Source organism: Zea mays, chromosome 1 (assembly GCF_902167145.1).
Source record: "Zea mays cultivar B73 chromosome 1, Zm-B73-REFERENCE-NAM-5.0, whole genome shotgun sequence".
Classification (NCBI taxonomy): domain Eukaryota; kingdom Viridiplantae; phylum Streptophyta; class Magnoliopsida; order Poales; family Poaceae; genus Zea; species Zea mays.
Genome location: NC_050096.1, coordinates 183,952,394 through 183,965,383, shown reverse-complemented (window position 1 = coordinate 183,965,383; position 12,990 = coordinate 183,952,394). Strand labels below are relative to the sequence as shown.

Genomic DNA, 12,990 nt, shown 5'->3' with positions numbered 1-12,990 from the left:
GGCCACTGGAGCTCCTACACATGGACCTATTCGGCCCGATCGCTTACATAAGCATCGGCGGGAGTAAGTACTGTCTAGTTATTGTGGATGATTATTCTCGCTTCACTTGGGTGTTCTTTTTGCAGGAAAAATCTCACACCCAAGAGACCCTAAAGGGATTCTTGAGACGGGCTCAAAATGAGTTCGGCTTGAGGATCAAGAAAATTAGAAGCGACAACGGGACAGAGTTCAAGAACTCACAAATCGAAGGCTTCATTGAGGAGGAGGGCATCAAGCATGAGTTCTCCTCCCCCTACACACCACAACAAAATGGTGTAGTGGAGAGGAAGAATAGAACTCTATTGGATATGGCAAGAACCATGCTTGATGAATACAAGACTTCGGATCGGTTTTGGGCCGAGGCTGTCAACACCGCCTGCTACGCCATCAACCGGTTATATCTACACCGAATCCTCAAGAAGACATCTTATGAACTCCTAACCGGTAAAAAGCCCAGTATTTCATATTTTAGAGTCTTTGGTAGCAAATGCTTTATACTTGTTAAAAGAGGTAGAAAAACTAAATTTGCTCCTAAGACTGTAGAAGACTTTTTACTAGGATATGATTCAAACACAAGGGCATATAGAGTCTTTAACAAGTCCACTGGACAAGTTGAAGTTTCTTGTGGCGTTGTGTTTGATGAGACTAATGGCTCTCAAGTAGAGCAAGTTGATCTTGATGAGATAGGTGATGAAGAGGCTCCATGCATCGCGCTAAGGAACATGTCCATTGGGGATGTGTGTCCTAAGGAATCTGAAGAGCCTCCAAATGCACAAGATCAACCATCCTCCTCCACGCAAGCATCTCCACCAACTCAAAATGAGGATGAGGCTCAAGTTGATGAAGGAGAAGATCAAGCAAATGAGCCACCTCAAGATGACGACAATGATCAAGGGGGAGATACAAATGATCAAGACAAGGAGGATGATGAACAAAGACCGCCACACCCAAGAGTCCACCAAGCAATCCAACGAGATCACCCCGTCGACACCATCCTCGACGACATTCATAAGGGGGTAACCACTAGATCTCGTGTTGCACATTTTTGTGAGCATTACTCTTTTGTTTCCTCTATTGAGCCACACAGGGTAGAGGAAGCACTACAAGATTCAGATTGGGTGGTGGCGATGCAAGAGGAGCTCAATAACTTCACGAGGAATGAGGTATGGCATTTAGTTCCACGTCCTAATCAAAATGTTGTAGGAACCAAATGGGTCTTCCGCAACAAGCAAGACGAGCATGGTGTGGTGACAAGGAACAAAGCTCGACTTGTGGCCAAAGGATACTCCCAAGTCGAAGGTTTGGATTTCGGTGAAACCTATGCACCCGTAGCTAGGCTTGAGTCAATTCGTATATTATTGGCCTATGCTACTTACCATGGCTTCAAGCTTTACCAAATGGACGTGAAGAGCGCCTTCCTCAATGGACCAATCAAGGAAGAGGTCTATGTTGAGCAATCTCCCGGCTTTGAAGATAGTGAGTACCCTAACCATGTTTATAAACTCTCTAAGGCGCTTTATGGGCTAAAGCAAGCCCCAAGAGCATGGTATGAATGCCTTAGAGATTTCCTTATCACTAATGGATTCAAAGTCGGAAAAGCCGACCCTACACTCTTCACTAAAACTCTTGAAAATGACTTGTTTGTATGCCAAATTTATGTTGATGATATTATATTTGGGTCTACTAACGAGTCTACATGTGAAGAATTTAGTAGGATCATGACACAAAAATTCGAGATGTCTATGATGGGGGAGTTGAAGTACTTCTTAGGATTTCAAGTGAAGCAACTCCAAGAGGGCACCTTCCTTAGCCAAACGAAGTATACTCAAGATATTCTAAGCAAGTTTGGAATGAAGGATGCCAAACCCATCAAGACACCCATGGGAACCAATGGGCATCTCGACCTCGACGAGGGAGGTAAATCCGTCGATGAAAAGGTATACCGGTCGATGATAGGCTCTTTACTCTACTTATGTGCATCTCGACCAGATATTATGCTTTCCGTATGCATGTGTGCAAGATTCCAAGCCGACCCTAAGGAAGCTCACCTTACGGCCGTAAAACGAATCTTGAGATATTTAGTTTATACTCCTAAGTTTGGGCTTTGGTATCCTAGGGGATCCACATTTGATTTGATTGGTTATTCGGATGCCGATTGGGCGGGGTGTAAAATCAATAGAAAGAGCACATCGGGGACTTGTCAGTTCTTGGGAAGATCCTTGGTGTCTTGGGCTTCAAAGAAGCAAAATTCCGTAGCTCTTTCTACCGCCGAAGCCGAGTACATTGCCGCAGGCCATTGTTGTGCGCAACTACTTTGGATGAGGCAAACCCTTAGGGACTATGGCTACAAATTAACCAAAGTTCCTCTTCTATGTGATAATGAGAGTGCAATCCGCATGGCGGATAATCCCGTTGAACATAGCCGCACTAAGCACATAGCCATTCAGTATCACTTTTTAAGGGATCACCAACAAAAGGGAGATATCGAGATTTCATACATTAATACTAATGATCAATTAGCCGATATCTTTACCAAGCCTCTTGATGAACAAACTTTTAACAAACTTAGGCATGAGCTAAATATTCTTGATTCCAAGAACTTCTTTTGTTGATTTGCACACATAGCTCATTAATATACCTTTGATCATATCTCTTTCATATGCTATGACTAATGTCTTTTCAAGTCTATTTCAAACCAAGTCATAGGTGTATTGAAAGGGAATTGGAGTCTTCGGCGAAGACAAAGGCTTCCACTTCGTAACTCATCCTTCGCCGTCGCTCCGGGAAACTCTCCATCTTTGGGGGAGAGAGCCTCCGTCCAAAACAAAAGGACTCCATCTTTGGTATAATCTTCACTCATTTATTTATGACCAAAGGGGGAGAAAGTAATTTCAAGGGCTCTAATGATTCCGTTTTTGGCGATTCATGCCAAAGGGGGAGAGAGCATGAGCCCAAAGCAAAAGGACCGCACCACCACCTAATTTTAAAACTAAGGCTTTTCAATTGGTAAATTTCAAATTGGTACCTCATTGTGTTCAAAAAGGGAAGTAGTAGTATTTTCAAAACTGATATCTTAAAACCCTCTTGAACACTAAGAGGAGGATTTCATTTAGGGGGAGTTTTGTTTAGTCAAAGGATAAGCATTTGAAACAGGGGGAGAAAAGTTCAAATCTTGAAAATGCTTCGCAAAATCTTATCCATTTACCTTTGACTATTTGCAAAAGAACTTTGAAAAGGATTTATAAAAGAATTTGCAAAAACAAAACAAATGGTGCAAGCATGGTCCAAAATGTTAAAAATAAAAGAAACAATCCATGCGTATTCTATAAGTATTTATATTGGCTCAATTCCAAGTAATCTTTGCACTTACATTATGCAAACTAGTTCAATTATGCACTTCCACATTTGCTTTGGTTTGTGTTGGCATCAATCACCAAAAAGGGGGAGATTGAAAGGGAATTAGGCTTACACCTATTTCCTAAATGATTTTGGTGGTTGAATTGCCCAACACAAATAAATTGGACTAACTAGTTTGCTCTAGTGTATAAGTTATACAGGTGCTAAAGGTTCACACTTAGCCAATAAAAAGACCAAGAATTGGGTTCAACAAAGAGAGCAAGGGATAACCGAAGTGTGCCCTGGTCTGGCGCACCGGACTGTCCGGTGTGCCACCGGACAGTGTCCGGTGCACCAGGGGACTTCACGCTGAACTCTTCACCTTCGGGAAAATCCAGAGGCGCTCCGCTATAATTCACCGGACTGTCCGGTGCCACACCGGACAGTGTCCGGTGCCACACCGGACAGTGTCCGGTGCTCCAGGGGAGAGCGACTCTGAACTCGCCAGCTTCAGGAATCTGCTCTGCTATAATTCACCGGACATGTCCGGTGTACACCAGACTGTCCGGTGAGGCAGCGGAGCAACGGCTACTTCGTGCCAACGGTCACCTGCAGAAGCAATTAATGCGTGCCAGAGCGCGCAGAAGTCAGGCACGCGCGAAGTGGCGCACCGGACACTCTACAGTACATGTCCGGTGTGCCACCGGACATCCAGGCGGGCCCTGCAGTCAGAACTCCAACGGTCGGAACCCAACGGCCTGGTGACGTGGCTGGCGCACCGGACACTGTCCGGTGTGCACCGAACTGTCTGGTGCACCATGCGACAGACAACCTCCACCAAATGGCTAGTTTGGTGGTTGGGGCTATAAATACCCCCAACCACCCCACATTCAAGTCATCCAAGTTTTCCACCTTCCAACTACTTACAAGAGCTAGGCATTCAATACAAGACACACCCAAGTGATCAAATCCTCTCCCAATTCCACAAAAGCTTTAGTGTTAAGTAAGAGTGATTTGTTGTGTTCTTTTGAGCTCTTGCGCTTGGATTGCTTTCTTCTTTCTCATTCTTTCTTGAGATCAATACTCACTTGTAACCAAGGCAAGAGACACCAATTGTGTGGTGGTCCTTGCGAGGAAGTTTTGTTCCTGGTTGATTTGAGAAGAGAAAGCTCACTCGGTTCGAGGGACCGTTTGAGAGAGGGAAGGGGTTGAAAAAGACCCGGCCTTTGTGGCCTCCTCAACGGGGAGTAGGTTTGCGAGAACCGAACCTCGGTAAAACAAATCCACGTGTCACACTTCTTATTTGCTTGCGATTTGTTTTCCACCCTCTCTCGCAGACTCGATTATATTTCTAACGCTAACCCGGCTTGTAGTTGTGATTAACTTTGTAAATTTCAGTTTCGCCCTATTCACCCCTCTCTAGGCGACTTTCAGAGTGCTTCTCCTTGATCACACGAGTCACTAAGACCCTGTACTTAAGAAGTTTAGAGTGAGAAGAAGAGAGCAATCCAAGTAACAAGAGCAACACAAGAAACACAAATGATCCTCTCTCAAGTCTTTAAGCAATCGAGTTGATTTTGAAGCTTGGAGCGGATTTGATCTTTTGATTGTGTCTTGCATTGTATGCTTTTGTTCTTGTATTGAATGAGAAGTGTAGGAGGCTTGGATAGCTTGAATGGTGGTGGTTGGGAGTATTTATAGCCTCAACCATTATTCCAGCAGTTGCTGTCGATGGGCACACCAGATAGTCCGGTCGTGCACCGGACATGGCACTGTTTACTGTCCGGTGCGTGCCATGTCAGCCGACCGTTGGGGTTTGGAGCTGTTGACCGTTGAAGTCATTTGTCCTCTTGCGGCACCGGATAGTCCCGTGGCACACCGGACAGTCCGGTGTGTTCTGACTTTGCAGTTCTGACTTCTGCCTTCTACACTGTTCACTGTTCACCGCAGTCGACCGTTGGACGCAGTTGACCGTTGCTCTGTTGGCTCACCGGACAGTCTGGTGCACACCAGACTATTCGGTGTTATAACGAAGTGACTCTGAGAAAAAAAACCCGAGAGCGGCCAGTTCGCGAAGTGCCTCGGCCTGGGCACTGGACAATGTCTGGTGTGCCATTGGCTGTACCTATACTTGTTTTTGCTCCAAACTTTGTAGAGTTCTTAACTCATTTTCTTTGTTAGTTTATGTTGAACTTTATGCACCTGAGATAAATGACAACTAGGCAAACTAGTTAGTCCACATGGTCTGTGATAGACATCAAACACTAAAATCGATTATATGAAATGTTTAAGCCCATTTCCCTTTCCCTTTATATCTAAAGTAATTGTGCTAGCAAGACGGTATGCAGCATAAAAACAATATAAAAAATATTAACATTTCAAGCTTTATAATTTAAAAAACAAACAAAACCAATGGGTAGTTGACACCTCACCTCCATGATTAAGGAAGCAGCTATCCAAATTGGAGTGGATGTATTTCATGATTAGTAGCGGATGACCAAATGAATATATATATTTTCGTGCCTGTAAATGGGCTATTTCGTGCCTCCATAAACGTGTCGTTCTCTTGTGCCCGTTCACGGCTGTAACCTCGGCCCAGACATAGGCCGATGCATAATTTTGGGTCATGCCGTGCTTCGGACCAGCCCACTACGTTCGGTTCGGTCCAAATGTACGTACCTCTGCATACAATATCGAAAAAGCATGTGTATTTGCGAAATGAGAAATTTCTTTTTTTTTTCTTTCACCCTCTAACTCACTAGATTTTGTTGAGGTTTCAAAAAAAAAATCGCCAAAATTTTGAACCCTGGATATGGCCACCAACCTTCCATACAAGTCCAAGAGACGACTAATGTAGAGGAGAGTAGGAGCCAGAATGCAGAGGCGAGCTAATTGGCTCCTAACCCGTAACTGCTCGAGCACAAACACCACCATTACCATTTGGTCACACGTTTGTCGTGCAGGAGAGAAGAGAAGGCAAGGGAAGGGAAGGCATCCATTCGACGCTTGCTTTGCATGACCACCATCACCACCACCACCATCGCCATCACTTGTTGCACTAGCCCTAAATGCCAGTGCTCTGCCGATAACCTCCTCTCCCTTGAGCGCCAACCACCGTTTTTCCCCCCTTCCTCCACCTCCGTCTGGGTCTCCTCACACCAAGAAACACACACGCGGCAGAGAGACAATCCATTCCAATATACAAACAGGACGGCAGGACACAGCCTTCGCGTGCCAACGATGGGGCAGCAGGAGGAAGTAGCGGCCGTGCAGAAGCCGCCGGCCGCCGCCGTGGTCTTCACGTGGGAGCCTGTCGTCACCGTCACCGCCAAAAGGCCGGAAGGCGGCGTCGGGGACACCACCGCCGTCATCACGCCGGCGGGGAGCCCGACGACGAAGGCGGCGCGGCGGCTCGCGGTGCCGCCGCCGCCGGGCCGGGCCGCGGCGAGGAGCCTGTCGTCGAGGGCCGGCGGCCGCGCCGTGCGGCCGGAGGACGACCCGTTCCTGGCCGCGTACCTGGCGTGCACCAAGAGCGGCAGCAGAGGAGGAGGAGGGGGCGGGGACGCCGGTGGCACCGGCACCGGCACCGGCACCGGCGCGCCGAGGCAGAGGCAGGGCTGGAGCCGGTTCGCGTGGGCGCGCCTCGGCCTTTCCTGCAAGAGCTCCGCCGGCGCCGTCGAGCGGAGCATGGTGAAGCTGGCCAAACGGCCGGAGGCGGTGGACCCTAGAGATGCTTGAAATCCACTCACTGCCCGCGGCCTGTTGGCCTGCTCGTCTTCTCTGCTTCGATCTTCTAGTGCGTCTTGTCATGTTCAGTTCTAGCTGCTGGTCTTCCTCCTCCTCTTCTTTTTTTCTCTTCTTCTTTCGGTGTCAAGCTTGAATTAGCGAGGGCTAGCTATGCGTGGTGATGGAATTTGAGAATCACTCTGTGAATGAATGAAAAAAAGGAGACATATTTTAGCGCAGGATTATTATGCGAGTCGTAGCAATGTCTGTTATGTGAAAAAAATAAAATGTCCTCCTCCCCTCTTTTTTTCTTTTCTTTTTACTTGTCATAGGTAGGGGGAGATGATGGGTTGCCTGACATGACAGCGAACGCATCCGTGTGTCCTGTCTCTGACTGAATGCCAACCCCAGCCTGATAAACCATGACTACTGACTTTAAACCGTACGTTGATACAAGAAGCCAATGCACGATCGTAGCTAGGATCGAAATGGAACTGGCAAAATCAACATTCCTGGTATTCGAGCAGGAGAATGGCAAGCACAGTCCATCTCTAACTGAACCGATGCCCCCCCCCCCCCCCCCCCCCCCCCCCGTACGAGGAACGAGCTGCACACGTCAGTCGGTCAGTCAGAGGGTGAGCCTGGTGAGGGAAAGGCTAGCTAGGCAGAGCCCTGTGAAGTACAAGTACAACCATCTGATGAGCAGTCATGGTTAAATGTTTCAGGCAGGATTGGTTGTACCAGTTCTTGGAAACCTTGTTGAATTGCGAAGAACAGGACACCCTTTTCTTTCTTGTTTCTGGAAAAGAACCCGTACAAGACAGAAAGAAGAAGAAGAAGAAATGGCAGTCCAAACGAACTGTCAGCGGCGTTGCGGCAAGGAGAGCATGTCACGGACGGCCTCCCACCGGACCTCCTCGAAGATCATGGCCTCGACGCTCCGCGCCACCAGCCGGGCCTCCTGTTCCCCCGCGACGACAAGGCGGCGCCAGCAGTCCCTCCGCGGCGACCCGCACAAGTCGCGCTCCACCTGCAGGCTCGGGGCCCAGGAGCTGTCCGCCGCGAGCGAGAGCGGGGCCGCGACGCTCTCGCTCTCGCTCTCCCACTCCCTGCAGGCAGACGCGAACAACGCGGCGCTCTTCGTCTGAAACCTCCTCCTCTTCCCTTCCACCGTGTGAGTCTTGCCGGGGAGGTCGCGGTCGTGGTCGTGGTCGTGGTCGTGGGTGGATGGCGGCGACGGCGAGTTCCCTGGGGTCGACGGCTTGCCATCGTCATCGCCTGCTGTATTGTTTACCGTGTGAGAGGAAAACAGAAATGCCGCCTGTCGTCGGCAAGAAAACGCGGCATTGCATAGGCGAGTGTGTGAGTGAGCGAGTGGCCAGTGCTTACGGTGGGCAGGCACGTCGTGGGAGAGCAGGTCGAGGACGGACACGGGGCTGAGCTGCGGTGGCCTGCCGCAGCCGACGGCGCCGTCGTCTGCTGGCTGGGCGTGGGCGCACGTGGAAGCGGCGTCGTCCCTGCCGGGGCGCGGCAGCAGGCGGCGGAGCCTCTGGCGCCGCGGGAAGCAGCCGGCGAGGACGTCGTCGGCCCAGCGCCGGGCCAGCCTCGTGGTGCCGCGCAGCAGGCTCCTCGCCGCCGCCGCTGGCGCGGGCGTGGCGCCGTCGTCGTCGTCGTGGTCGGCTTGGAGGAGCAGGTGGAGGAGGAGCAAGGGCTCCTGCTGCTCCTGCAGCAGGTCCGACAGACGGCGCCTGCTGGTGCTGGCGGCGGTGCAGCAGCTGGTGGTGGTGGCCATTGGATGGCGGGTGCGGACTGCGTGGCAGCGAGTGGTCAGTGAACGAACGGGTCTCGGCTTGGCAGGCATGCTGCGCGTGGCGAAGAAGGATCTCTCTCTCTCGATCGAGTCGAGCGTGGTGCGTGGACACGACAGCGGCTGGTCGATGCGCATGGAAAGGTCGACATGTCTCCTCTCCTTCCATATGTCTACGCCTACGGTCCACTACAGACAATACGTAAGCGAGCAAAGCAAAAGGGAGGGCTTGACTGACATGGCCTTCCAATGAAGCCAGTCAGTCTGTATGCCGACGACGTGATTCTACTCCCCAAGCTCAGAAGCTCTTCAGCAGCTGCAACAGCAAGCAAAAGGCAGCCTGCAACTCCGGAGACAGATGGGCTCCGCTCCGTCCACTCCTCCCATTCGTTCGCTGTTGTTGTTGCAGAAAGAAGAGCAGGCAGGGTCCCGGGCATGCAGCTTTTCCTTTTTTCATGTCCTTTCCCAGCTCAGCTTAGATCTGATCAGTGAAGTCTGAAGAAGAGGAGAGCAGTCAGGAGATGACATTCCCTCAGGGCCGGCCAGCCCAAGAGTGCTGCCGTGTGGTAAGGTAATCCATGTCTAGATGTGTGGGCATGGATGGGCCTTCCGAGGGCTGGTTACTGCTCCTGAGCCAAGGCACTAGATGGGCCTGGAAAACGATGCCTCCATGGGCTTGAGGCCCAGGACTGAAGATACTGACAGCAGAATTTTTTTTTGCCAAGACATCTATATACTCTTTTCATCTGGACCCGAACAATGAAAGGTCCAAGGCTGATTTTGCTGAATTTTTTCATCTGACCGAAGGTCCTGGCGAAGATGATATCTACCAGTATTCTGGCAATGTCCCATTGACCACGGTTGCACTGCACCGGCCCTGTTTCTCAGTGAATACTTGCTCTAGCTCTAGCTCTATTTTCCACAACAACCAATAAGGGACTCGATCTTTAAGAACCAAACAGCACCATAGTGTTAGCTCCACTTATTATTTACTAGCTGCTATGATTCGTAGTTTCATACGACAGCATCTGCATCATCACGGTCACGGTGTACGAATATGCTGCTGATGGGGACTAATAATTGAGGCATCTTTACTTGGGATGAAGACAGGCGGTAGATTACAAGAACTCGAGAAGAAAGCAATATGAACGGGCATCCGACTGAAGATGCACCTGAAACGACTTTTACCTGTTGCCACTGCTTTTATATATCGCTAGTTGTTAGACTATTGCCAGCAGATCATACATATGACTATACAAAACATTGTTTCTTGCACTGTAAAATGCAGAATAGAGTTGAAATAAGAGATAAAGATGAGTAAGCTGTTGAAAATAACCTTATATATAGTAGCTTATAGTCTATGCTAATGCTACGATTCTGGATAAAAGAGTAGAGAGGTTGACGGTGGCGAAGGTGGCGACGGCGTGCGAGAAGGGGTTGCGGCGACAACACAAGTGAGGGAGAGGGAGGTAGGGGTCGCGGGGTCGCAAGGAGGGAGAAGAGGAGGATGAGGGATGATCCAAAAAAATATTATCCATTGAATTTGAGTAATGGAGAGAAGATTATCTAGTGATTTAAATCATTGGTTTTGATGGTACGTTAAGTTTGAATACAATTTATTTGGTGGATTTAGTTAAAGTTATGGGTCTAAGATTTAAACTGATAGATTATATTAATAAATTATATAGTAGTGTAGATATAGTGCGCGGGTCACGTTAGACACGTAAATCAACCACATCGTTGATGTTTATCAGTATGTTTATCTGGCTTTAGTCCTGTTGACACCTTTTTGGAGGCGTCAATTACTCAAGAGAACCAGCGGCGGTGCTCTCTGGTCAGGCGCGGACGGTCCGCGGCCCAGGGCCGGACGGTCCGCGACCTGGCGCGAGGCGGCAGTGCTCTCTGGTCAGGCGCGGACGGTCCACGGCACAGGGCCGGACGGTCCACGACCTGGTGCAGGAGCTCAGGTTCCCTGCCTGACGGCCGGACGGTCCGCGCGTGCGCAGGGGCGGCGGAAGATCGCCGGCGGCGCCTGGATCTCGCTCCCGGGAGGGACCCCGTCGGGGAGGAGAGATCCTAGGAGTTGTCTAGGCTCGGGTAGACCGACCTAGACTCCTCTAATCGACGTAGAGTCGAGGAGAGGCGGAGAATTTGGGGATTGGATAGCTAAACCTAAACTAGACTAGAACTACTCCTAGGATAAAATGCGAAATAGAAGTTGTATTGATTCGATTGATAATTACAAATCGGCCGTAGACCTCTCTATTTATAGAGGAGGGGGGCTGGACCCTTCACACAACTGATTCCGAGCTAATTCCGCGAATATAGCTAACAACCGTAGCACAAAACTCGGAACCCTAATCTGTTCTGCGCACGCGCGGACCGTCCGGCCTCAGGGCCGGACCGTCCGCTTGCTCATTTCTGGTTCGAACATATGCCCCCCTGCCTTTTGGTGGAGCTGGGCGAACCAAAAGCAACTAACTCGATGTGATCACATCGATTCTCTTAGGCATCTTGCCACATACTAGGATGGTACTGTTTGAGGAAACGCCCATTCAAAGCCTTAGGTAAATCCTTGCCTTGTAATGTTTGTAGTAAATAAGCGTTACCAGACATCACCTGTTTCACTTTATAAGGACCCTCCCAGCTTGGCGACCATTTCCCGAACTTTCGGTCTTTATTCCTTAGAGGCAGAATGGTCTTCCACACCAAGTCTCCTACTTGAAATGATTTTGCTTTGACCTTCTTGTTGTAGGCCCTGGCTACCATGATCTTGTCCTTTTCTATTGCTTCCAAAGCTATCATTCTCTTGTCGGTCACCTCATCAATATTATCCATCATTGAATTATAATAATCAGTAGCAGTTAGATCATTTTGTCTGGCAAACCTGACATCATTCAAACTTATTTCCACAGGTAACACTGCTTCCTGCCCATAGACAAGCTCAAAAGGAGATACTTTAGTAGCACCATGTTTAGATATTCTATGAGCCCATAAAGCTTCAGACAAAATCTTATGCCAATGTTTAGGATCATCAGATATCTTCTTTTTTATCAAATTAATCAATGTCCTATTACTAGACTCGGCCTGTCCATTGGCCTGAGCATAATATGGAGATGAATTAAGCAGCTTAATTCTGTATAATTCAGCAAATTCACGTACCTCCTTTGACATAAAAGAAGTCCCTTGATCTGTAGTCAAGGTCTGGGGAATGCCGAATCTATGAATAATATGCTCAGTTATGAACTCAATTACCTCCTTGTGCGTCATGTTTTTCAGAGCAACAACTTCAGTCCATTTGGTGAAATAATCAGTGGCAACTTGTTGGGTCTATGCTTCGTCGCCGAAGGTCTTCAAGGGAGAAGCGGCTTTATAATATCTTCGGACTCGTATCAGAAAGGGAGAAGCTCAAAAGATACAAAGGTTGACACAACGCCGAAGCTGCGAAGCAGAAAAGCTTCGGCATGTTCGCAGACAAGGGAACCGACTTAAAGATGAAAAGGCCTTTTAGACCTCGATAGAGTGCTATAGAATTATCACCAAATGTAAAGGGCATGTATGTAATTTTGTATGGGTTGTACCCCGTGCCTATAAATAGGTGAACAGTACCCCTGTACTGTTCACGCGGACTTGACATTTGCTTTTGCGTCACACTTGTATTTTCATCTCCTTCCAAGCCGAAGGTACACTTATAATTCGATATTGTCTCTATTTCTCTATGATGATATAATAAAGTTAAATGAATGATGTTATATGATTATTCGTGCTACCTTTTATGTTTCATATGCTTCGTCTTTCATTAATGTATACTGTGATGATGAAGGTTCGTCCTTCATGACCTTCGTCCGGAGATCGTTATATCCTAAGGGAAATAATGCCTCAAAGGACGAAGGACCTTATCGTTTAACATTTTCTGTGTTGCCTTGTTCTTAACTCATAGCATTTGAGAACAAGTCCCCAACATTGGCGCCCACCTCCGGTGAACTCACTTCCACTTTTTGAGCTGATGGCTTCGTTCAACGACCAAGCTGGAGCTGCTTCGGACCTGAAGCTGGTGCTTCCGATCACAGGTGGCTCATCTT

The 12,990-nt window shown here is 48.6% G+C and overlaps 1 protein-coding gene across 1 annotated transcript; it reads left to right on the top strand.

The window, feature by feature from the left end:
* Positions 1-6,474: 6,474 nt before the first annotated feature.
* On the top strand, positions 6,475-7,340 carry LOC100277063 (uncharacterized). The gene is given in 1 exon segment (NM_001150730.3): positions 6,475-7,340. A coding segment is annotated over 1 exon segment (498 nt). The 5' UTR covers positions 6,475-6,615; the 3' UTR covers positions 7,114-7,340.
* Positions 7,341-12,990: the final 5,650 nt, after the last annotated feature.